Here is a 27,154-nt window from a genome sequence, read left to right as displayed (position 1 = left end):
TCCGAATATTTCTGTTTAGAGATTTAGTTTGTCGATGCAGCTGCATGATTTGCGGCTGCTAAACAGCTTGAGTACATGTGGGGGTCGCCTGTTTGTTAGGGAATCCCCACACGTATTCAAAGCTGTCTGTCAGCTGTAAATCATGCAGCTGAGGCAACGAAAACTAAATCTCCGAGCACGCCAAAATACTCGGAGACAACCTGAACATGCTCGGAGAAACTCAAGTAACGATAGGTGATAACTTGTTTTCACCAGAAGACTCCTTTAAGGAGACATCACTTCATAAAATATCTTTCAAACCTTTAATTTTTCTGATGGTTGTAGGTCAGGGGCTTTATATGTGGTGATTGTTTCCCATAACTATTTTGTTATTTGTGAGTTATCTTATTAACTCAAAATACATTTGCTTTGGTGGATTACGAATAAATATCATACCCATAATTAGTATAGCAGTTATACCCCATAATAAGCCGTAATCTATTATTTTTACAGGCATAAATAAGCACTTGACACTTTATTGCATATGAACCTGTACATGATGCTTTGTAGAATTGAAGCAAATGGAGTTATGCCTATCCCTGCCCCAATCAGCACCGCATGGTCTGAAGTGAAGATCCTCCGGCTTGGCGTACCAAATGGACCATCAATGTAACACTGAAAACATAAGAAACATGAAACAACATACTAACCACACTGTATGATATAACACATGTATGCCTGTCCAATCCACAAGAGCGGAGATCTGTTATCGCACAGTTTGCACCAGAATTGTGGAGTAAACATTTTTGAGCACCCGGTAGTTGCATAAAAATGTTACAACTTTTGGATTTTTTTATGCCAGTTCCCTTTACTTTTTGGGAAAGTGGGTAAAGCTTTGAAGGAGGGGCGAGTTATAGTGCGGCCTGACAAATTCATCATAACGTAATCCACTAAAGTGGTGGAAATCATGGCAGAAATATATTATAATCCAGCCCAAGAGTGGAGAACATTTCTAGCTCTGGCACATGGCAGCTGAGAGATATGTCAAACTCCTTGAGAAAGCAACACAAGCGAAACGCAGAGGACCTCATATTAAGCACACTATGATTAAGCATTAGACATCCCCTTCATATATCTGCTACCAATTACTATTCTGCCCCTTTGGAAATATTGGAAATACTGACATCTTATTTTGATATAAATGGGAGAAGCTTATACAGGTCCTTCTCAAAAAATTAGCATATAGTGTTAAATTTCATTATTTACCATAATGTAATGATTACAATTAAACTTTCATATATTATAGATTCATTATCCACCAACTGAAATTTGTCAGGTCTTTTATTGTTTTAATACTGATGATTTTGGCATACAACTCCTGATAACCCAAAAAACCTGTCTCAATAAATTAGCATATCAAGAAAAGGTTCTCTAAACGACCTATTACCCTAATCTTCTGAATCAACTAATTAACTCTAAACACATGCAAAAGATACCTGAGGCTTTTATAAACTCCCTGCCTGGTTCATTACTCAAAACCCCCATCATGGGTAAGACTAGCGACCTGACAGATGTCAAGAAGGCCATCATTGACACCCTCAAGCAAGAGGGTAAGACCCAGAAAGAAATTTCTCAACAAATAGGCTGTTCCCAGAGTGCTGTATCAAGGCACCTCAATGGTAAGTCTGTTGGAAGGAAACAATGTGGCAGAAAACGCTGTACAACGAGAAGAGGAGACCGGACCCTGAGGAAGATTGTGGAGAAGGACCGATTCCAGACCTTGGGGAACCTGAGGAAGCAGTGGACTGAGTCTGGTGTGGAAACATCCAGAGCCACCGTGCACAGGCATGTGCAGGAAATGGGCTACAGGTGCCGCATTCCCCAGGTAAAGCCACTTTTGAGCTACAGAGAAGCAGCACTGGACTGTTGCTAAGTGGTCCCAAGTACTTTTTTCTGATGAAAGCAAATTTTGCATGTCATTCGGAAATCAAGGTGCCAGAGTCTGGAGGAAGACTGGGGAGAAGGAAATGCCAAAATGCCTGAAGTCCAGTGTCAAGTACCCACAGTCAGTGATGGTGTGGGGTGCCATGTCAGCTGCTGGTGTTGGTCCACTGTGTTTCATCAAGGGCAGGGTCAATGCAGCTAGCTATCAGGAGATTTTGGAGCACTTCATGCTTCCATCGGCTGAAATGCTTTATGGAGATGAAGATTTCATTTTTCAGCACGACCTGGCACCTGCTCACAGTGCCAAAACCACTGGTAAATGGTTTACTGACCATGGTATTACTGTGCTCAATTGGCCTGCCAACTCTCCTGACCTGAACCCCATAGAGAATCTGTGGGATATTGTGAAGAGAAAGTTGAGAGACGCAAGACCCAACACTCTGGATGAGCTTAAGGCCGCTATTGAAGCATCCTGGGCCTCCATAACATCTCAGCAGTGTCACAGGCTGATTGCCTCCATGCCACGCCGCATTGAAGCAGTCATTTCTGCCAAAGGATTCCCGACCAAGTATTGAGTGCATAACTGAACATTATTATTTGTTGTTTTTTTTGTTTGTTATTAAAAAACACTTTTATTTGATTGGATGGGTGAAATATGCTAATTTATTGAGACAGGTTTTTTGGGTTATCAGGAGTTGTATGCCAAAATCATCAGTATTAAAACAATAAAAGACCTGACAAATTTCAGTTGGTGGATAATGAATCTATAATATATGAAAGTTTAATTGTAATCATTACATTATGGTAAATAATGAAATTTAACACTATATGCTAATTTTTTGAGAAGGACCTGTATTTTGTGTATATACAGTGAGGAAAATAAGTATTTGATACACTGCTGATTTTGTGAGTTTTCCCACCTAGAGAGAACAGAGAGGTCTGTAATTTTTTATCGTAGGTACTCTTCAACTGTGAAAGACAGAATCTAAAAATAAAAACTGGAAAATCACATTGTATGATTTTTACATAATTAATTTGCATTTTATTGCCTGAAATAAGTATTTGATACAGTAGAAAAACAGAACTTAATATTTCGTACAGAAACCTCTGCAATTACAGAGGTCAGATGTTTCCAGTAATTCTTGACCAAGTTTGCACACACTGCAGTAGGGATTTTGGCCCATTCCTCCATACAGATCTTCTCCAGATCTTTCAGGTTTCGGGGCTGTCACTGGGCAACACTGACTTTCAGCTCCCTCCAAAGATTATCTATTGGGTTCAGGTCTGGAGACTGGCTAGGCCAGTCCAAGACCTTCAAATGCTTCTTATGGAGCCACTCCTTAGTTGCCCTGGCTGTGTGTTTTGGGTCATTATCATGCTGGAAGGCCCAGCCCTGACCCATCTTCAATGCTCTTGCTGAGGGAAGCAGGTTTTTAGCCAAAATCTTGCGATACATGACCCCATCCATCAGATGGAAAAAACATGTCTGTGCTCTATGAATATTTTTGTAGAATATTTTTTTATATTCTAACTATATGCTTTAAACAGCTAATATCTTCTCCGGCAGCATGAATCAGACCGTGGCTGCACAATTGCAGTAAGTATGTTTTATTCTCCGGCATTATAGAGAAAACATAGTTTGAAAGGCCAGCAGCATTCCGGTTGATTGACAGTTCTCTCCGTATCTACACAAATGGGAGACACATGTCAATGGCCTGGAGCAATGGGGGGGTGAAACCGGCTGGGTCTTCATCTGACTAATCCGATCTCTCCCTATAGTCCTCGGATGGATTTTCCATCTGTTTTTCCTGAAACTCTGCAGTATTTCAGCATAAGACAAAACTGCTGCAATCGTGCAGACAGGTTCCTCTGGTTGATGTCGCCTGTAGTTGGGGCAGCAGGAATCTAGTGTCAGGTTCCCTTAAAATGTGTACAGTGATAACAGCCCTTCTGTAGTGCTGGTACAGCGAACATTATCTTAGAGCACATGGGAAAAAGAAAGGATCCAGTGACTGCATGGCCTTCAGGACGCTAGATGTTCAGGATTTGTATAGATATGCCACCGGGCAGAACTAGCATGAATGTATTCATTGGTGACAACAAGTGTAGGACCTGCGGGAGTCTGTCACCCCAAAATTCGTCTATAAGCTAAAGGTACCTTCACACTGAGCGACGCTGCAGCGATACCGACAACGATGTCGATCGCTGCAGCGTCGCTGTTTGGTCGCTGGAGAGCTGTCACACAGACAGCTCTCCAGCGACCAACGATCCCGAGGTCCCCGGTAACCAGGGTAAACATCAGGTTACTAAGCGCAGGGCCGCGCTTAGTAACCCGATGTTTACCATGGTTACCAGCGTAAACGTTAAAAAAACCAAACACTACATACTTACCTACCGCTGTCTGTCCTCCGGCGCTCTGCTTTCCTCTGCACTGTCAGCGCCGGTCAGCCGGAAAGCAGAGCGGTGACGTCACCGCTGTGCTTTCCGGCTGGCCGGCGCTGACACAGGATGCAGGAGGAGTGCAGAGAAGCAGAGCGCCGGGGACAGACAGCGGAATGTAAGTATGTAGTGTTTGTTTTTTTAACGTTTACGATGGTAACCAGGGTAAACATCGGGTTACTAAGCGCGGCCCTGCGCTTAGTAACCCGATGTTTACCCTGGTTACCAGTGAAGACATCCCTGGATCGGTGTCACACACGCCGATCCAGCGATGTCAGCGGGAGATCCAGCGACGAAATAAAGTTCTGGACTTTCCTCAGCGACCAGCGATCTCCCAGCAGGGGCCTGATCGTTGGTCGCTGTCACACATAACGATTTCCTTAACAATATCGTTGCTACGTCACAAAAAGCAACGATATCGTTAACGATATCGTTATGTGTGACGGTACCTTAAGACCACCAGCACCAGGGGCTTATCTATAGCATTCTGTAATGCTGTAGATAAGCCCCCCCCCCATGTATCCTGAAAGATAAGAAAAACAGGTTAGATTATACTCACCCAGGGGCGGTCCCGGTAAGGTCCGTTCTGATGGCCGTTGTGGTCCGGGCCCGGCACCTCTCATCTTCATACGATGACGTCGTCTTCTTTGCTTCCTGTCGCGGCTCTGGCGCAGGCGTACTTTGTCTGTCCTGTTGAGGGCAGCGTAAAGTACTGCAGTGCGCGGGCGCCGGGCCTCTCTGACCTTTTGGGGTGACAGATTCATTTTCAAACTTTTCTAAATTATTACTGATAATCCTATGACTTCAGTGTTTATAAAATGGGGCATGGCAATAAGAGCTGTGGGGTTAGCGGATGTGTCTGGCTTGTGGTATGTGAGGAGGCAGCCCCAAGACCCCTCTACTATATAATAGCCCACCAGTATTATAATTGGGACATTGCAGATAGGAAGGAAAGAGGGCATAAAAAAAAAGAAAACACAAATGTTCATGGTGTGAAAAATTGGATTGGACTATAACATTTATTATACCAAAAAGCAATCAGCCTAATAAACGGCACTTCCAATCAATAAAATGTATAGAATGGAAATATGGATGACTCATGTGATCTATAACCCAGGCATTCCCACCAGTAAGTATTCCTCAAGCAGGAAAGTCTGGCAGAAAGTAGTAAAAAGTTAGTGATTTCATGATACTTGCCTTAATGTTACATATCTGATGATTTTCAACACCCTGAAAAGGGATTACAGACATTATTCGCACCAGTAAAACCAAACTCAACTATAAAGAAACATTTTTAGCATTTATCGAGTACACTATAGGGGGAGACGTGTGAATGTCCGTATTGGTGATACCTGTATCTGACAAAGGGCATCATGTATTATCTGTACCAGTAATTCCCAATCTTTTTAGCATGGAGGAATCTCTGAAATAAATTTTCTTCCTGAAGATGGTTCTACTGTTTTCATACAACCCTCATCTGACTGTGACCCAAAACCTGATGCCTGGAAGTCAGCGAGAACAAATCAGACTTATGTCCCTATGAACACATTTTAATTTATATGTTATAGGAGTATAATATTAGCATTATTCATCAGGCAGTGCTAGGATTATACAGTATGTTGCCCATCCTGGTATATATACGTTCCCAATCCTGGGAACCTTCTGGTATATACGGTATATGTTGCCCATCCTGGTATATATATGTTGCCCATCCTGGTATACATATGTTGCCCATCCTGGTATATATATATATATGTTGCCCAGCCATACAAGGGAAATAAACATGAGTAATTGCAGTCATTTTGTAACAACTCTGCTGGCATCACAGCATGGCCTCACATCTCTCACACAATCTTACCCACTGCTCCAGGTCATGATGTGCTTTCTCTTTAATGCCAGCTCCATGTTCTGTGTCTCTGCTCTCTGCATGCCTCATGGCTATGTGTATAGGGGGCCGGCGCCTGAACTCTCTGGTTCTTACAGGAATCAGGTGCACCTGTTCAATCAGTTCCTGACCAATTACCAAGAGGCCTCCTGTATATAGTGCAGCTCTACCCTGTGGTCTGGGCCTGTGCAATGTGTTAGCTCAGTTAGTGTTTAGCTGCTGAGTTTGCCTGGCCTTGCTCTGAGTTACTCCTCTGAGCTTTTCTCTGTGCTTTTGCCTTGTTCTTGTAGTCCGCCTTCCAGGAGGCAGAATATCCTGGTCCCTGTGTCTTTGTCCCTGTGTCTTGTTCTATTGCCTTGTCTGTACTTTGTCTTTTCTCGGTCTCCTTGTCTGTGGCTTCCTTCCCTGCTTTCTTTCCTTGTGTTTTCTGTTTGCTTACACTCCGCACTCTTGCGGCTCTGCACTCAGACTTTGCTTCGCACTCTCTGGCTTTGCTCTGTGGCTCCGCTCTTTGCGGTTCTATCTGGCTCTGCTCTTTGCGGTACTATCTGGCTCTGCCTCCTGTGTTTCTGCACTTGGCTCCGTCTCTGCTCTTGGCTCCGCCTCCAGCGTCTCTGCTCTTGGCTCCGCCTCCAGCGTCTCCGCTCTTGGCTCCGCCTCCAGCGTCTCCGCTCTTGGCTCTGCCTCCAGCGTCTCTGCTCTTGGCTCCGCCTCCAGCGTCTCCGCTCTTGGCTCCGCCTCCAGCATCTCCGCTCTTGGCTCTGCCTCCAGCGTCTCCGCTCTTGGCTCTGCCTCCAGCGTCTCCGCTCTTGGCTCCGCCTCCAGCGTCTCCGCTCTTGGCTCCGCCTCCAGCGTCTCCGCTCTTGGCTCCGCCTCTAGCGTCTCCGCTCTTGGCTCCGCCTCCAGCGTCTCCGCTCTTGGCTCCGCCTCCAGCGTCTCCGCTCTTGGCTCCGCCTCCAGCGTCTCCGCTCTTGGCTCCGCCTCCAGCGTCTCCGCCCTTGGCTCCGCCTCTTGCGGCTCCGTCCTTGGCTCTGCCTTCTCCTTCTCTTCTCTTAGTTCCACCTTCTACTTGTTATTTGGTCCTCCTGTGTGAACAGGTCCCTACCTGTTTCTTCATACCTCATTCCTTTCTGCTTGTTTCCTTTCCTGCACCTCCTGTGTGATCAGGTCCCTACCTGTTCCTTCATTCTCCTTTCCTTCTGGCTTGTTTCCGTACCTGCATCTTCTGTGTGTACAGGTCCCTACCTGTTCCTTCATCACACTCACAATAGGACTGCACTCGGGTGTCTTCTGAGTGCAGCCTGATTCATACACCACATCAACCAGTCCTGTGTATCCTGTGTTCCTGCCAGTCCTGCCGTTCCTGCCCTGCCTTCCAGTCCTGTGTTCTCTGCAGTGCCTCCCAATCCTGTGTTCCTGCCAGTCCTGCCGTTCCTGCCCTGCCTCCCAATCCTGTGTTCCTGCCAGTCCTGCCGTTCCTGCCCTGCCTTCCAGTCCTGTGTTCCTGCTGTCCTAGCCAGTCCTGTTTCCTGCCGTGTCTCTGCCAGCCCTGAGTTCTCTGCCAGCCCTGTCTCAGCCGTGCCAGCCTACTCGTCTGTGTTCCAGCCGTGCTCTTCTGCCAGTCCTGCCTAATGCCCGCACCAATCCTGGTGTTCCTGTCTCCCAAGTGGGATCAGCAGCCACAGCCAGACACCACCCTGGAGTAGCACCTGGCAGCTGCCTGCTGCACAAGCCTGTCCTCACCATCAGAGGCTCCAGTGAAAACCCAGGCAGCTGTCATAGTCACGCCCCTTCCAGGGTAGTCTGGTTTGTGGCACAGTGGGGCCACAAACCCCCCGATCTCACGCCCACCAGTCAGGGCGTGAGCGTGACACATTTTCTGGGAGAAATATTTCATATTCTGGAACAATTTCATGGGGTTCAAGTAAATGATAAAGTATCAGTGTGTATGCTCAGTATTCGCATTGTGGACCATCAGAGTTTGTGCGGGGAATCTGACATTCTTACATTTCGAATCTGGGTACTGCCACGTTTCTCCAAGCTGACGCAGAGCTCATCTCCTGGTTGGCTTCTACGTGGTTTATATGAAGTCAGCTCAATTTGGTCATCAATGTTATTGGCAATTGCTCCACTGAGGCTGACGAGATGTTCCTAAATGAAGTAATAGATAATATAAAGGTTTCTAAGGTGCAGAAACCTGTCCGATCATTATATTTGGCATTGCAGATTAGCTCCATTAGGTAGAGCTGCAATCCCATACTCGTCCGGTCATCAGGTATGGAGCAGTTTTTAAAAGAAAGCAGCCACATTCTTTAAATGACACCCAGCCATGTTTTGCCAATCCTACTGCATAAGGCCCCCATCACATGTACGTGTCACTGGTACTTGTAGCATCCGTAGACACGTATCCACATGTACCTATTAAATCTTATGAGCAACAAAAGGAAAAAGTGAGCAGCACAGCCTAAAGGTACTGTCACACTGACCAACTTCACAACGATATCGCTAGCGATCCGTGACGTTGCAGCGTCCTGGATAGCGATATCGTTGTGTTTGACACGCAGCAGCGATCTGGATCCTGCTGTGACATCGTTGGTCGGAGCAGAAAGTCCAGAACTTTATTTCGTCACTGGATCACCCGCTAACATCGCTGAATCGGCGTGTGTGACGCCGATCCAGCGATGTCTTCACTGGTAACCAGGGTAAATATCGGGTTACTAAGCACAGGGCCGCGCTTAGTAACCCGATGTTTACCCTGGTTACCAGTGTAAATGTAAAAAAAAAAAAAAACACTACATACTCACATTCCGGTGTCTGTGGCGTCCCCCAGCGTTCTGCTTCCCTGCACTCCTCCTGCATCCTGTGTCAGCGCTGGCCAGCCGTAAAGCAATTACAGCGGTGACGTCACCGCTCTGCTTTTACGGCCAGCACTTACACAGTGCAGGGAAGCAGAAAGCCGGGGGACGCGACAGGAATGTAAGTATGTAGTGTTTGTTTTTTTTACATTTACACTGGTAACCAGGGTAAACATCGGGTTACTAAGCGCGGCCCTGCGCTTAGTAACCCGATGTTTACCCTGGTTACCCGGGGACTTCGGGATCGTTGGTCGCTGGAGAGCTGTCTGTGTGACAGCTCTCCAGCGACCAAACAGCGACGCTGCAGCGATCAGCATCGTTGTCGGTATCGCTGCAGCGTCGCTAAATGTGACGGTACCTTAACTGTCCAGAGATTACCAACGGTGTGTGATTAACACAACAACAGGTCGTCCGATGATAAGAGGAGGTGCTTGCGTGGAATGAACTGTGAATCATACGAACATGGAAGAAAAAACGCGGCAGCACTCACCACTCTTGCAGTTCAAGTGTCCTTTATTGAAACACACGGAACACATCTTCACGGCTCGGGGGAGTGAAACAGACAAGGAGTGCGGCAGACGGGACGACGGCCGTTTCGCGCTGAACAAGAGCGCTTCTACGGGTCCCCGTGGACCCGTAGAAGCGCTCTTGTTCAGCGCGAAACGGTCGTCGTCCCGTCTGCCGCACTCCTTGTCTGTTTCACTCCCCCGAGCCGTGAAGATGTGTTCCGTGTGTTTCAATAAAGGACACTTGAACTGCAAGAGTGGTGAGTGCTGCCGCGTTTTTTCTTCCATGTTCCTATTAAATCTTATGATGGTCTTCCCATGTCCGTGTTTTTACACGAACCGTGTACCACACAGAGACATGTGCGTTATCTTCCCGCAGCATAGATGACAATGGAACAATACAAGTCAATGGGTCTGTGTACAGCACACGGGTGACATCCGTGTGCCGTCCATGTGACACGTACTAGAATAGAATACAGAATAGAAATTACAGATTTTTATGTGCTAAACATGTGCAAAGAAAATAGATCAATGTATAGATAGATAATAAATAGATATCCATCACATAGTGCCTTGCATGTGCAGCTTACAGTAGATCTGCAGGTGCTTCTCACAAAAGTAGAATATCATCAAAAAGTTAATTTAGTTCAGTTCTTCAATATAAAAAGTGAAACTCATCTATTATATAGAGTCATTACAAACAGAGTGATCTATTTCAAGTGTTTATTTCTGTTAATGTTGATGATTATGGCTTACAGCCAATGAAAACCCAAAAGTCATTATCTCAGTAAATTAGAATAATTAACAAAAAACACCTGCAAAGGCTTCCTAAGCATTTAAAAAGGTCCCTTAGTCTGTTTCAGTAGGCTCCACAATCATGGGGAAGACTACTGACCTGACAGATGCACCAGGGCATTGGGATGAGCCAGGTAAGGCGCCACAATTGGAGCATCTCATGTGATGTTCCACTTCTGAGGCAGCTGTGGGCTTCTGTTATTAGGCTGGGAAGGGACCAATAACCATGAACCTTCCCAGCTCTCAGCTATCTGCTTTATCTTTGCTGGCTACAAAGAATGGGGGGACCCCATGTCATTTGTTTCATTCATTACTTAGGTTAATACAAAGATGTACAGTAAACTCCACATGCAAGGCACGGGTCATACTAACATATGGCAACTGATGCGAGAGCATCAGATGCGATATGCTACTGACCCTCAGCTCCTACTCTGCTGCGAGCGGGAGCAGAGTGTCCTGCTACTGTGGTCCGATCCCCTTGCAGAGAGAATCGGAGTACAGCTGTAGAGGAGGCGGAGAGGGTAATTTCTCCATCTCCTCTACTGCCGGCGTCAGCATATATCGAATGATGTGCGCTGTCTCACTCACACCCATAGACTGCTGCGATTGTTCTAGCATGCCGATTCGGCATGAGAAAATAATCGCAAACGTGGTCTGCCCCATAGATTAACACTTGTCCAAATGCTATGCGATATTTTCTCGCCTAGCACTCGTCCGTATTCTACGCTGGTGTGACTCCGGCCTAAGGGTGCAATTTTATGTGTGGTGGTGTTGTGAAATTTATATATCTGACGGATAATTATCTATCTATCTATCTATCTATCATCTATCTATCTCTATTATCTAACATATATCTGTTCATCTATTTGCACAACTTTAAAACATAAAAAAACAAGAATTTCTTGAATACTTTTTTTCTCTACATGTCACACGGACAGCACACGTTGGTACACACGAACGCATGGATATCACACAAATGGCCAACAAAAAACCGGGTTGTCTCATGCGTACTTTGTTTATGTGGACGTGTGAAGGGGGCCTGACATCCAGCCTGAAATTCCTTGTTTAAGATTAAAGCCAGGCTCGGACTGGCCCACAGGGGAACAGGTGAATCTCCCGGTGGGCCCCAGTGCAGGAGTTGGTGCCCCACTTCTTTAGATGAGCAGTAATTGTCACAATACACTATATTCACCATGTACAGACAAGGGCAACAGCTCATCATTCATTTAACAAACTACCAAGTTTATTATTACCTAGAAGCATAAATTTGTGAATATGGGTAATGTAATAATTGGGCCCTTAGAGTCATTGTTACTAGTGGGCACTTGACACAGCAGTCAGACACTCATTATAGCTTAATTATCCACACGCACTGAAAATGCAGATTAAGGTTATTTTTAAAGGGTTATTCCAAATAAAATAAAAAAATCACAAGTTCAAAGGTGATAAAATATGGCTTGGTGGAGGTCTGAATGCTGGGCTCCCCCACTGATCCAAAAATTAAGTGTTGTCAAAATGGGTTTTCTGTGCGACTTCAGGAAATAACTAATTAGAGCTCTCGGCTATCTCCAGCAGTTTTTTTGCAGCCTCCTTGTGATTGAATAGTACCTAGTTTGAAGCAGATTCTATCAGGAACTTCTTCAAAGAGATGATAAGCTCTTTTATTTTTCCTCAAGGTGTTTTTCACAACCTCTTGAGGGAAAAAAATTATTAAAAAAAGCCTTGTCGTATAAAAGTGGATTTAACTTCGAAATGTATAGGATTCGCTTTAAGAAAACAAAAAACCCTCAAAGAACTCAATGTGGACATAGTCTTAGAAATAGTCTCTGTGACTTTACTGATCATCTGTTCTGTTTGAAAAATGATAATTTTATCAAGTGCCATTGAAAACAGGCATACACAGGTTACGTATAGATGGAGAGTGGTCCCTTATTAGTGGTACTCTGGTCACAAAATATCACTTGAAAAAGATAAAATCCATATCAGTGGATCCCATCTTGATATGTTTTATCCTTTTATACAATACCTTGAAAAAGTATTCAACCCCATGAACTTTTCCACATTTTTTACTTTACATCCACAAAATTAAATGTACGGTATTTGATTGGGATATTATGTGATATACCAAAACAAAATAGAAACTATTTGTAAAGTGTAAAGGAACATATACTTGGCTTTCTAATTGTTTTAAAAAATATAAATCTGAAAATTGTGATTTATATTCAGCCCCCTGTTGTCTGATACCCCTAAATAAAAACCTAAGTGACACAAAAGTCATTTCTTCTCAGTATAACTGCAACTGTTCTGTGAAGGCCTCAGAGGTTTTGTTTGAGAACATTAGGGATCAGACAATATCATGTGTAACACCTGCACTGGGAACCGTCAGGGCAGCTACTGGTATACTGGGACTTACAGACACTAAGAAGAGCTTTGCAGCTGCTGTTAAACAGGGACCTACAGACATTAGCAGATTTTCCCCTGAGCTGCAGTGGACTACAATTCCCAGGGACCCTTGTTTCAGTCAGATGACACAGCCTGCCTTGGATGAGGAGGGACTTGGAGGGAGGAGCTGTGCAGAAAGTGAAAGCAAGAGTTCAGAGAAAGGAAAGAGCGTGGCAACTTGCTGGGAAAGACTGAGCATGGCGGATTTGCATCCCTCTACGCTGCAGTGTTGATGTCCCCTCGGATATACCCGCGCTGCTGGAGAGAGCGCGGCTTTTGTTTACCCTCTGAAGCAAGTTACATCAAGAACTTGGAGAGTTCTGCGGGCACTCCCACCGTATAAAGGACTGAATCCGGCCGCCCCCAGCTGGTGTCCAGAGACCCATCCGACCATTGGAGAAGCGCAGTGAGTGCCCTTCTGAGACTTGTGGTTCTACCAGCACTATTTACAGTGAATACGCTACAGCCCAGACTATTGCCCTTAATATTCATCTAAGTGCACCAACTGTTCTAATTTGTGCTTCAACATCCGTGGCAACTGGGCCCCAACGATTGGACTGAGTTAAACCAGAAGAGACAATAAAAACCCTGCTACGTTATACTTGCAGGATGGAAGTAGAATTAGAGTGTGATGTGTATATGACTTTGACAGAACACAGTTACTTGTATTGCATGTTATTCTTTTAAATCCATCTCATTTATGCTGCATAGCAAAAAATCCTGTTAAACTGTTTTACTCCTGATCCCTGTGAGTGTGTACTAAGTGTGGCAGGGGCTTCCAGAGTCAGCCCCTGGCAGAAGATAATAGTCCTTCTGCAGTCCCAGAGAGGGCTCCAATCAAGATTCAGGTGGAGGCACTGCGCCCTGGAGAGGTGAGACCCCCCATAACACCCAGTGTACCGTAGTAGCCCTAAAGGGGTGTTACACATGAAATCCAAGGAACACACCAGACAGGTTAGGATAAAGTTGTGGAGAAGAATAAAGCAGGGTTAGGTTATAAAAACATCTCATGGAGGACTGTTCAATCCATCATACTGTGGGAGAATATGTCCATAGGACAACTATCTTAGGCTAAGGTCACACGACGATATAAAAAAATCGACACGAGTGGTAAGAATTTTATCGCCAAGTGTTTTCCGATATATATAAGGATAGTACATTGTATACGCTGCTGCGAGGAAGCCCTTAGGCTGGGGTCACACAAACATAGTTTCTCTCATGCGAGAGAATCAGATCGATTATATAAATAGCACTTGGATCAAATGCTGATCAGAGTTTGAGCCAATTGTAAGCTTTTTGTGATCCGATTCTCTCTGATGATAGAATCGTAGCACAGGTGAGGAGAACATGGAGAACAAGATTTCTCCATCTTCCCCATTCTGTGAGTCCACAAAAATCAGACCGCACTCAGATGTCATCAAATGAGCAGTCCAATGATTTCCCACACACCCATAAACTTGAATGGGTGAGTGCCGTATGATTTGCCCTGCAAATTGCAGCATGCTAAGATTTTTTTTCTCATGCCATATCAGCATCAGAAAAAAATGCTGATCAGCCCTGCCCCATAGGACAACATTAGTCCAAGTGCTATCTGATGAAACATGGGATAGCACTCGTGCGAGTTATACTCTCGTGTGAGCGAGCCCTTAGTCGTATACTAAACAAATCTAGCCTTTATGGAAAAGTGGCAAGGAAAAAGCCATTTTTGAAAGCAAACCATAGGAAGTCCTTTTTGAAGTTTACAAATAGCCATGTAGGGGACACAGCTAGCATGTGGAAGAAGATGCTTGGGGCATCAGCAGACCAGACCAGGACAACTGGAGACCAATGTAGAACTTTTTGGTATAATTGCAAAACATTGTGTGCAGTGGAAAAATAACACTGCAGATTGCCCTGAAAACATGGTGGTGACAACATCATGCTGTCGAGATGCTTTTCTTCATCAGAGGAAGGGAATCTGGTCAAAGTTGCTGGGAAGATGGATGGAGCTAAATACAGGGCAATACTGGAGGAAAACCTGTTAGAGGCTGCAAAAGACTTGAGCCTGGGGTGTAGGTTCACCTTCCAGCAGGATGACACTTAACACTGTCAGTGCCACAATGGAATGGTTGAGATCAAAGCATATTCATGTGTGTGAATGTCTCAGACCTAAATCCCATTGAGAATCTGTGATAAGACTTGAAAACTGCTGTTCACAGACGCCTCCATCCAATCTCACTGAACTACGGTAGATGTGCAAAGCTGGGAGAGACATACCCCAAAGGACTTGCAGCAGTAAATGCAGCGAAATGTGGTCCTACAAAGTATTGACTCAGGGGACTGAATACAAATGCACGCTGCAATTTTCAGATTTATTTTTTTTTAAATAAAAAAAAAAAGTATAATTTCCTTTATGCTTCACAAATACCTGCTATTTTGTTTTTTTTATATCACATGAAACCCAAATATAAAACATTTAAGTTTGTGCCTAAAACGTGAAAAACTTATGGGTAAGTTCACCGGGTATGATTACTTTTTTTTAAGGCACTGTGTATCCAGTGTGATGTAAAGTTACATTATCTTTATAAAGTACTTGATCATACCTGGCTTTGATGGTTTTTCTTCTTTATATTTTGGGTCAGTCTTTTAGTATTATGTTTCTTAGCAGACTCTGGGGAACAGAAGTAGTCATACAAACTGCTTGTCCATTGTCCCAGAGAACGGATATGAAGCCAAAGTGTTTCTGCAGGGAAAAAAGTGGCAGGAAGCTTGGCAAAAAAAGGAAAGAGACCTTACTCTTGGTTGTGAAATAAGAATTAAGACCCACAGATATTGATAGTTATCAAAGTGTGCATTAGTATCCTCCAATATATTAGCATAATAAATATAGCAGTAAGTTGCTTTTAAACATTCTAGATATTACATGTTTAGGTGGGGGGATTGTGGAGGAGGGTGGAAGAGAGCTCTCCTCAACAGAGGAGGTTTTTTGTAAATACATTGTTTTGTGTTATACTTGTATGTTCACTTGTGTGTCTTTTTCATTGGATTTTTATCCATACACACGTGCAGGCTAATTCTCAGCCAGACTGAGATTGTGTATCCAGTGGGACAAATGAGTATTTGATAGACTGCCGATTTTGCAAGTTTCCCCACCTACAAAGAATAGAGAGGTATGTAATTTTAATCATAGGTACACTTCAACTGTGAGAGACAGAATCTAAAAATAAAAGCCAGAAAATCACACTGTAAGATTTTTAAATAATTAAAGTGCATTTTATTGCATGAAATCAGTATTTGATCACCTACCAACTAGTAAGAATTCTGGCTCTCACAGACCTGTTAGTTTTTCTTTAAAAAAAACCCCTACTCTGCACTTACGGTATTACCTGAATTAATTGCACATGTTTGAACTCGTTACCTGTATAAAAGACACCTGTCCACACACTCAATCAATCACACTCTAACCTCTCCACCATGACCAAGACCAAAGAACTGTCTAAGGACACCAGGGACAAAATTGTAGACCTGCACAAGGCTGGGATGGGCTACAGAACAATAGGCAAGCAGCTTTGTAAGAAGGCAACAACTTATGGAAAAATTATTAGAAAATGGATGAAACACAAGATGACTGTCAATCCTCCTTGCTCTTGGGCTCCATGCAACATCTCGCCTCATAGGGTAAGGATGATTCTGAGAAAGGTCAGAAATCAGTCTAGAACTGCACGGGAGGTCCAGGTCAATGACCTGAAGAGAGCTGGGACCACAGTCTCAAACTTTACCATTAGTAACACACTAAGCTGTGTTGCAAGGCATGCAAGGTCCCCCTTCTAATGCCAGAACATGTCGAGGGCCATTTTGAAGTTTGCCAATGACCATCTGGGTGATCCAGACCAGGCATGGGAAGAGGTCATGTGGTCAGATGAAATCAAAATAGAACATTTTATTATCAACTCTACTCACCATGTTTGGAGGAAGAAGAAGGATGAGTACAACCCCAAGAACACCATCCCAACCGTGAAGCATGGTGGGGGAAGCATACTTTGTGAATGCTTTTCTGCAACGGGATAGGAACACTGCCAAATACTGAAGGGAGTATAGATGGGGTAATGTATCTCGAGATTTTGGCCAACAACCTCCTTCTCTCAGTAAGAGCATTGAAGATGGATCGTGACTGGGTCTTCCAGCATGACAATGACCCGAAACACACAGCCAGGGCTGTTTTCTATTGTACCAAATACTTATTTCAATGCAAATTAATTATGTAAAAATCATACAATTTTCTGGATTTTTTTGTTAAGATTCTGTCTCTCACAGTTGAAGTGTACCTACGATAAAAATTACAGGCCTTTCCATTCTTTGTAGGTGGGAAAACTTGCAAAAGCAGCAGTGTATCAAATATTTATTTTCCCCACTGTAGTTGTGTGATCTCGGGTGAACATTTAGGCAGTGATTAAGAACCACAAAGGTCAGAAACGCGCATTGCCTTATCTTTTTATGGTTTCCCTCTATGCCTCATGGAGCACTGCTGAATGAACTATTCTTGATTTTATCTTTATTGGAATAAAAACCTTTTTTATGGATGAAGCGAGTGCTGGTCTTTTTCTGGACAGTATAAGGGCCAAAATAATACATGTCATAAGTACAACTTGTCCTGCAAGACCCCATATTGTTATATTAATACAAAGAGAAAAAAAAATATTAGTCCCAGAATGAAGAGATAAAAGTACTAAAACATTGAGTGGTCCTAAAAACATGAAATAGCCTGTCCTTATGTGGTTATACTGTCCATACACCTGGGATAACTCCTGTATGTAGACCTAGTATTGATGATCTTACCTTCTTGCTCAGGGGCACTGCTAATGGTGAATGGGTGCCATTCATACTTGGCAATAAGGGGTATATTCAGGTATATGTAGTCTCCAGGTTTGTACTGAAAGGATGGAGGCCTCTTAACAACAAGATGTGTCACCTACATTTAGAACAAAAAATTCATGACGTACAGTGTGAATGATTCAGCGTATAACATAGATATAGAGACATAATTGAGGACAAAGCACCTTTGACGGTAACAAGTTCACTTCTACGATGTACAGGCCGCCCATGCGTGATGCCGCCATTCCAAACACTTTCTCCATTATAAATAAGAATCCTGGGACTAGAAACCATTTCCAGAATTTGGGAGTATGGAGGAATAACAGAATCCAGATCCAGATGTAAGACAGGTGTGTCCAGTAAAATACCTAAAGCAGAAATCCTTATGATATTGATCAATGGTAAAACCTCCAGAACTGTTTGTATAACTATCTAAGAGTCACATGTTGACCTTATGAAGGGGAAATCTCTATTTGAAGATACTAGTTGCATTAATATAATTTTTCATTTTTTTCATGGACACTTTAGGCATGCAACATACTGTCACGAGGATCACATAGAATAGTGATTGTAACATGCCTTTTGTTTCTGCTTCTATCGCGGGATGTACCGCACCTTTATTGTGGAAGTAACAGGTGCACAATGTAAGAGTTTTGCTTAGCATTCAGGGCCTTGCGGTACCACCCAGGCAGGGCGCTTGTGGGTTAACTCCTCACATTGTTGTCTCATTAACTCCATGGCTGGAGCCTTGGGTGTGGCCTTAAAATATTTAAACCCTTAGCTGGCAGCTTTCAATGCCATTTATAATGTTTTGTTATCCTGGTTTACGGTTGTACTCTGCTCTGGCTCAATTAGTTTGTTTCCCGTTACTGACGTGTTTTGACTATTCTACTGCCTAATGACTTCATATTTATCCTGACCTCTTGGTATTGACCTGGCGTTCTGAACATCATCTACAAACCCTCTTCACCGGCCAGCAGCCACTCTACGGACTCAACTCAGGGCTCTCCAACGGTGGCCACACATAACATGCACAGAGCTTATATTGTAGGCATTGCCTTGGGGCCAGGTTAGGATCTGATAGTCCATTTCCCATTCTTGGCCACCTTCTTTCAGCCCCACAGAACTTCCACTGCTACTGAAGAAAGCAGGCTAAAAGTTAATTTTAATCAATAATAATAACTTCCACAATTGGATATGATTAATTAAAATGTTCCTGTGCTGAGAAAATCCTATAAATGTGCCCCTGCTGTTTACTGTGTAATGGCCATGTCTGACCATACAGGAACATGGTCTGATCATACCACAGCTCCTGGGCAGGGGAGGAAGCAAACAGACATTACAGCAGAGGATCGCAAATGATTCTTTCTTTGAAGTAAAACACTGTTTAAAAACAGGCAGTGAAATGTTTTACCTCACAAAAAGAATCAGCTACTATCCCCATGCAGTAATGTCTGTATACTATTTTGCTTCCTCCCCTGCCCAGGAGATGTGGTATGATCAGACCATGTTCCTTTACGGTCAGTCACAACCATTACACAGTACACAGCAGGGGCACATTTATAAGATTATCTCAGCACAGGAACATTTTATTTAAACACATCCAATTGTGGAACTTATTATTATTCCAAGATCTATTGATTAAAATTACCGAATATACTTGAGTATAAGCCGAGATTTTTAGCCCAAATTTTTGGGCTGAAAGTGCCCCTCTCGGCTTATACTCGAGTCACGGTCGGCGGCAGGGTCGGCGGGTGAGGGGGAGAGAGGTCTGAGGCATACTTACCTGCTTCCGAGGCTCCTGGCGCTGTCCCTGCAGTCCCACGGTCTTCGGGTGCTGCAGCTCTTCCCATGTTCAGCGGTCACGTGGGACCGCTCATTAAAGGTATGAATATGGATTCCACTCCCATAGGGGTGGAGCCGCATATTAATTTCTCTAATGAGCGGTAACGGTGACCGCTGAACAGGGGAAGAGGCTGCAGCACCCGGAGACCAACTGTCCGGGGGAAGGAGCCAGGGACGCCGGGAGCAGGTAAGTATGTCATAGTTACCTGTCCACGTTCCACCCGCCGGGCGCCGCTCTGTCTTCGCGTCCTCTTGCAGTGACTGTTCAGGTCAGAGGGCGCGATGATGTAGTAGTGTGCGCGCCACCCTCTGCCTGAACAGTCAGTGCGGAGAGACGCCGAGACGGGACGCTGAGGAGCTGCAAGCAAGAGAGGTGAGTATGGCATTTTTTTTTTATTGCAGCAGCAGCATTATATATTGCACAGCTTTATATGGAGCATCTATGGGGCAATAATCAACGGTGCAGAGCATTCTATATGGCAGGGCACTATATGGCACAGCTTTCTATGGCACATCTATGGGGCAATAATGAACGGTGCAGAGCACTATATGGCACAGCTTTCTATGGCACATCTATGGGGCAATAATGAACGGTGCAGAGCACTATATGGCACAGCTTTATATGGCACATCTATGGGGCAATAATGAACAGTGCAGAGCACTATATGGCACAGCTTTCTATGGCACATCTATGGGGCAATAATGAACGGTGCAGAGCATTCTATATGGCACAGCTTTATATGGAGCATCTATGGGGCCATAATGAACGGTGCAGAGCATTATATGTGGCACAGTTTTATATGGAGCATCTATGGGGCAATAATGAACGGTGCAGAGTATTATAAATGGCACAGCTTTATACGGAGCATCTATGGGGCCATAATGAACGGTGCAGAGCATTATATATGGCACAGCTTTATACGGAGCATCTATGGGGCCATAATGAATGGTGCAGACCATTATATGTGGCACAGCTTTATATGGAGCATCTATGGGGCAATAATGAATGGTATGGAGCATCTATTTTTATTTTTGAAATTCACCGGTAGCTGCTGCATTTTCCACCCTAGGCTTATACTCGAGTCAATAAGTTTTCCCAGTTTTTTGTGGCAAAATTAGGGGGGTCGGCTTATACTCGGGTCGGCTTATACTCGAGTATATACGGTAACTTTTTTTGGTGGGAAACCCCCTTTAATTGTAATTTAGCAGCTCATCAATGCGACCTTATGGAGCACAACTACCGTTTGCTGTGTAGTCCAAGCCTAACTCTGCAAGTAGTCATTAAATTTCATGCAGACTTCTTTCGCTTAGTATTTCCCCCCTTTCCTGTTCCAACTACTATTTCACCACTAAAACATTTAGGACATGCACAACATACACGATTAAAGATGAACATGGTCAACATGACTGATTTAGACAAAACCAGATGACCAACTAATTTGTATGGAGGTGTCCTCACTCTTCCCAAAGGGTTGATGTTAGTTAAGAGAAGGAACGGGCCCACATGGGTAATTCTGTTGTATAGCAATTACTTGCTGATTAGTCTACTTTGTTCATTTACAATACTCACCTCAAAGTGTCCTCCTTTCCTTACAAAGGTGCTGGAGCACACCTGCATAAGGCAGATGAGAAGTTGTAGCCAGATTCCAGTGATGGAGGCACTGCCATACACCCACCCAATGCCAGGCCGCAGTGTCAGGAAATATTCCCAGAATGTATATGAACCTGGGTCTATGGCCTTGTTTACTACAGGAAAACACAGGTGTTAATTGCAGGACTAACAAAAACTTCCTTCATGTTATTCTGCAAAGTGCCTTTCCACTTACTGAAATTGATAATATGGGCAGCAGTGTGAACCACAGTGAGGATGACAACGGTATATCCAACCATCTCATGCAGAATAACATTCTGATCCAATGGAAGAAAATTCACAAGGAAGGTGGCACGTAGCCATGTCAGACAGCGACGGAGCATCAAGACCTGACAGCAGAGGAAAGACTATACATGAGGCATTGGAACTGCTATGAACACCAGGGGTACAGAACACGGGCCAACAATTGAAAATGTCTGACTTAACCACCTACCACAATAAATGTGCAGTTAAAGTTTAGGCACTGACCACAGCCCTTGGCCACCATGATCCAGCCTCCAAGACTAGAATGATTGACGGCTGCCAGCGTGAAGAGCAGTATGTTAACACAGCCATAGGAGAACATGAAGAGAACCTTGCTGCGATTGTTGTGCCAGTAAGCTCGGGTCAGGTAGCGGGGGGTGTGATTCTTCTTTTTTAGTGTTGGAGGCTTCAGCCAGTTGGCAGCACTGAAATGGATGTGGAAAACAGAGAAGGAGAACACAAATAACATGTTGTTCCCACAATTAGCAATAATGTGGGTGGCCTTGAGCCTCTGGGGGGATCATGGTTCAACTAACAGGTTTGGATTTATAAAAAGTAATTTTAAAAGATATTTTTTGCTTAAGGCCAGCTTCACACTTGCGAGTTTTACGGACGTAAGAGCGCAGAAACTACGTCCGTAAAACTCGCAAAAAATACGGCACAATTATTCTCTATGCCTCTGCTCCTATCTGACGTATTTTACTGATCAGTATTATACGGCTTTCTACGGCCGTACAAAATCGCAGCATGCTGCGTTTGTCACCGTACTGCGCAAGAAATACGCCAATGAAAGTCTATGGAAGCGTGAAAAATACGGATTACACACGGACAAGCAGTGTGACTTGCGAGAAATACGCAGCGCTGTTAGAGAGAAAAGCCGGCAATTCAGTGCGTTGTACAGTAAAATCACACTGACAGCTTACAGTAGAATAGGTAGAATAAATGTGTACACATAGAATAGGTATATATATATATATATATATATATATATATATATATGTCAGTGAGACACATATATGTATATATATTAATATTTTTTCCAGCGCTATACAGCTTGAAAGCCGGTAATTCAATTACCGGCTTTTTCTTTCTCCTTCCTAAAACCCGACATGATTTGAGACATGGTTTACATACAGTAAACCAGGTCTTCTCTCCATTTTTTTTGCAGATTCCACACTACTAATGTCAGTAGTGTGTATCTGCAAAATTTGGCCGTTCTAGCTCTTAAAATAAAGGGTTAAATGGCGGAAAAAATTGGCGTGAGCTCCCGCGCAATTTTCTCCGCCAGAGTAGTAAAGCCAGTGACTGAGGGCAGATATTAATAGCCTGGAGAGGGTCTATGGTTATTGGCCCCCCCTTGGCTACAAATATCTGCCCCCAGCCACCCCAGAAAAGGCACATCTGGAAGATGCGCCTATTCTGGCACTTGGCCACTCTCTTCCCATTCCCGTGTAGCGGTGGGATATGGGGTAATGAAGGGTTAATGTCACCTTGCTATTGTAAGGTGACATTAAGCCTAATTAATAATGGAGAGGCGTCAATTTTGACACCTATCCATTATTAATCCAATTGTAGTAAAGGGTTAAATAAAAGACAAACACATTATTTAAAATTATTTTAATGAAATAAAAACAATGGTTGTTGGAGTATTTTATTCTACGCCCAATTCAGTCACTGAAGACCCTCGTTCTGTGAACGAAAAAACATAATAAACCAACAATATACTTACCCTCCGCAGATCTGTAACGTCCAACGATGTAAATCCTTCTGAAGGGGTTAAAACATTTTGCAGCAAGGAGCTTTGCTAATGCAATGCTACTCCTCGCTGCAAAACCCAGGGAATGAGTCTAAATATAGATCAATGAGCTATATTTAGCTTCATTTGCGGTGAGGCGCCCTCTGCTGGCTGTTTATAGATCGTGGGAACTTGCCTAGAAAGCCTGGGAGCTTTCTATGAAATTTCCCACGATCTATGAACATCCAGCAGAGGGCGCCTCACGCAAATGAAGCTAAATATAGCTCATTGATCTATATTTAGACTCATTCCCCGGGGTTTTGCAGCGAGGAGCAGCCTGCATTAGCAAAGCTCCTTGCTGCAAAATGTTTTAACCCCTTCAGAAGGATTTACATCGTTGGACGTTACAGATCTGCGGAGGGTAAGTATATTGTTGGTTTATTATGTTTTTTCGTTCACAGAACGAGGGTCTTCAGTGACTGGATTGGGCGTAGAATAAAATACTCCAACAACCATTGTTTTTATTTCATTAAAATAATTTTAAATAATGTGTTTGTCTTTTATTTAACCCTTTACTACAATTGGATTAATAATGGATAGGTGTCAAAATTGACGCCTCTCCATTATTAATTAGGCTTAATGTCACCTTACAATAGCAAGGTGACATTAACCCTTCATTACCCCATATCCCACCGCTACACGGGAATGGGAAGAGAGTGGCCAAGTGCCAGAATAGGCGCATCTTCCAGATGTGCCTTTTCTGGGGTGGCTGGGGGCAGATATTTTTAGCCAGGGGGGGGCCAATAACCGTGGACCCTCTCCAGGCTATTAATATCTGCCCTCAGTCACTGGCTTTACTACTCTGGCGGAGAAAATTGCGCGGGAGCCCACGCCAATTTTTTCCGCCATTTAACCCTTTATTTTAAGAGCTAGAACGGCCAAATTTTGCAGATACACACTACTGACATTAGTAGTGTGGAATCTGCAAAAAAAATGGAGAGAAGACATGGTTTACTATATGTAAACCATGTCTCAAATCATGTCGGGTTTTAGGAAGGAGAAAGAAAAAGCCGGTAATTGAATTACCGGTTTTCAAGCTGTATAGCGCTGGAAAAAATATTAATATATATACATATATGTGTCTAATGACATATATATATATATATATATATATATATATATATATATATAGACAGTATATATATATATTTTGTTCTTTTTGGGACACATGGATCATTTCTATAGCGGTATGTTGGTTTTGCAAGCCTGCGAGAAAACCACGCAGTACGGATGCCATACGGATTACATACGGAGGATGCCATGCGCAAAAAACGCTGACACACCATGCCTACGGAGGAGCTACGGACCACTATTTTCGGGACATTTCAGCGTATTACGGCCGTAATATACGGACAGTATTTTCATACGCTGAGTGTGAAGCCGGCCTCATACATAATTCCCCATCGCCGGTGTCTGCTGTGTTAGGCCGGCTTCACACTTGCGAGTTTTACGGACGTAAGAGCGCAGAAACTACGTCCGTAAAACTCGCAAAAAATACGGCACAATTATTCTCTATGCCCCTGCTCCTATCTGCCGTATTTTACTGATCAGTATTATACGGCTTTCTACGGCCGTACAAAATCGCAGCATGCTGCGTTTGTCACCGTACTGCGCAAGAAATACGCCAATGAAAGTCTATGGAAGCGTGAAAAATGCGGATTTCACACGGACAAGCAGTGTGACTTGCGAGAAATACGCAGCGCTGTTAGAGAGAAAAGCCGGTAATTCAGTGCGGTGTACAGTAAAATCACACTGACAGCTTACAGTCCAATAGGTAGAATAAATGTGTACACATAGAATAGGTATATATATATATATGTCAGTGAGACACATATATGTACATATATTAATATTTATTCCAGCGCTATACAGCTTGAAAGCCGGTAATTCAATTACCGGCTTTTTCTTTCTCCTTCCTAAAACCCGACATGATTTGAGACATGGTTTACATACAGTAAACCATGTCTTCTCTCCATTTTTTTTGCAGATTCCACACTACTAATGTCAGTAGTGTGTATCTGCAAAATTTGGCCGTTCTAGCTCTTAAAATAAAGGGTTAAATGGCGGAAAAAATTGGCGTGAGCTCCCGCGCAATTTTCTCCGCCAGAGTAGTAAAGCCAGTGACTGAGGGCAGATATTAATAGCCTGGAGAGGGTCCATGGTTATTGGCCCCCCCCCTGGCTAAAAATATCTGCCCCCAGCCACCCCAGAAAAGGCACATCTGGAAGATGCGCCTATTCTGGCACTTGGCCACTCTCTTCCCATTCCCGTGTAGCGGTGGGATATGGGGTAATGAAGGGTTAATGCCACCTTGCTATTGTAAGGTGACATTAAGCCTAATTAATAATGGAGAGGCGTCAATTATGACACCTATCCATTATTAATCCAATTGAATGAAAGGGTTAAATAAAACACAAACACATTATTTAAAATTATTTTAATGAAATAAAAACAATGGTTGTTGGAGTATTTTATTCTACGCCCAATCCAATCACTGAAGACCCTCGTTCTGTGAAAGAAAAAACATAATAAACCAACAATATACTTACCCTCCGCAGATCTGTAACGTCCAACGATGTAAATCCTTCTGAAGGGGTTAAAACATTTTGCAGCAAGGAGCTTTGCTAATGCAGGCTGCTCCTCGCTGCAAAACCCCGGGGAATGAGTCTAAATATAGATCAATGAGCTATATTTAGCTTCATTTGCGGTGAGGCGCCCTTTGCTGGCTGTTTATAGATCGTGGGAACTTGCCTAGAAAGCCTGGGAGCTTTCTAGGAAATTTCCCACGATCTATGAACATCCAGCAGAGGGCGCCTCACCGCAAATGAAGCTAAATATAGCTCATTGATCTATATTTAGACTCATTCCCCAGGGTTTTGCAGCGAGGAGCAGCCTGCATTAGCAAAGCTCCTTGCTGCAAAATGTTTTAACCCCTTCAGAAGGATTTACATCGTTGGACGTTACAGATCTGCGGAGGGTAAGTATATTGTTGGTTTATTATGTTTTTTCTTTCACAGAACGAGGGTCTTCAGTGATTGGATTGGGCGTAGAATAAAATACTCCAACAACCATTGTTTTTATTTCATTAAAATAATTTTAAATAATGTGTTTGTGTTTTATTTAACCCTTTCATTCAATTGGATTAATAATGGATAGGTGTCATAATTGACGCCTCTCCATTATTAATTAGGCTTAATGTCACCTTACAATAGCAAGGTGGCATTAACCCTTCATTACCCCATATCCCACCGCTACACGGGAATGGGAAGAGAGTGGCCAAGTGCCAGAATAGGCGCATCTTCCAGATGTGCCTTTTCTGGGGTGGCTGGGGGCAGATATTTTTAGCCAGGGGGGGGCCAATAACCATGGACCCTCTCCAGGCTATTAATATCTGCCCTCAGTCACTGGCTTTACTACTCTGGCGGAGAAAATTGCGCGGGAGCCCACGCCAATTTTTTCCGCCATTTAACCCTTTATTTTAAGAGCTAGAACGGCCAAATTTTGCAGATACACACTACTGACATTAGTAGTGTGGAATCTGCAAAAAAAATGGAGAGAAGACATGGTTTACTGTATGTAAACCATGTCTCAAATCATGTCGGGTTTTAAGAAGGAGAAAGAAAAAGCCGGTAATTGAATTACCGGCTTTCAAGCTGTATAGCGCTGGAATAAATATTAATATATATACATATATGTGTCTAATGACATATATATATATATATATATATATATATATATATATAGACAGTATATATATATATTTTTTTCTTTTTGGGACACATGGATCATTTCTATAGCGGTATGTTGGTTTTGCAAGCCTGCGAGAAAACCACGCAGTACGGATGCCATACGGATTACATACGGAGGATGCCATGCGCAAAAAACGCTGACACACCCTGCCTACGGAGGAGCTACGGACCACTA

At 43.5% G+C, this 27,154-nt stretch overlaps 1 protein-coding gene across 1 annotated transcript in view; it reads right to left on the bottom strand.

The window, feature by feature from the left end:
- Nucleotides 1-27,154, bottom strand: part of NOX5 (NADPH oxidase 5) — a 62,202-nt gene that overhangs the window by 19,597 nt on the left and 15,451 nt on the right. The window contains exons 4-12 of the mRNA XM_069762420.1: nucleotides 21,626-21,860; nucleotides 21,368-21,521; nucleotides 21,112-21,287; nucleotides 17,882-18,064; nucleotides 17,661-17,793; nucleotides 15,428-15,567; nucleotides 8,255-8,398; nucleotides 5,560-5,640; nucleotides 530-654 (exon numbers count right to left, since the gene is read on the bottom strand). Of these exons, the coding sequence (XP_069618521.1) occupies nucleotides 530-654; nucleotides 5,560-5,640; nucleotides 8,255-8,398; nucleotides 15,428-15,567; nucleotides 17,661-17,793; nucleotides 17,882-18,064; nucleotides 21,112-21,287; nucleotides 21,368-21,521; nucleotides 21,626-21,860 (1,371 nt within the window). The remainder of the gene's footprint in view (nucleotides 1-529; nucleotides 655-5,559; nucleotides 5,641-8,254; nucleotides 8,399-15,427; nucleotides 15,568-17,660; nucleotides 17,794-17,881; nucleotides 18,065-21,111; nucleotides 21,288-21,367; nucleotides 21,522-21,625; nucleotides 21,861-27,154) is intronic.

Source organism: Ranitomeya imitator, chromosome 4, assembly GCF_032444005.1.
Source record: "Ranitomeya imitator isolate aRanImi1 chromosome 4, aRanImi1.pri, whole genome shotgun sequence".
NCBI classification, from domain to species: Eukaryota; Metazoa; Chordata; class Amphibia; order Anura; family Dendrobatidae; genus Ranitomeya; species Ranitomeya imitator.
The sequence above is the reverse complement of the archived record's forward strand: the minus strand, read 5'-3'. Positions and strand labels throughout refer to the sequence as shown.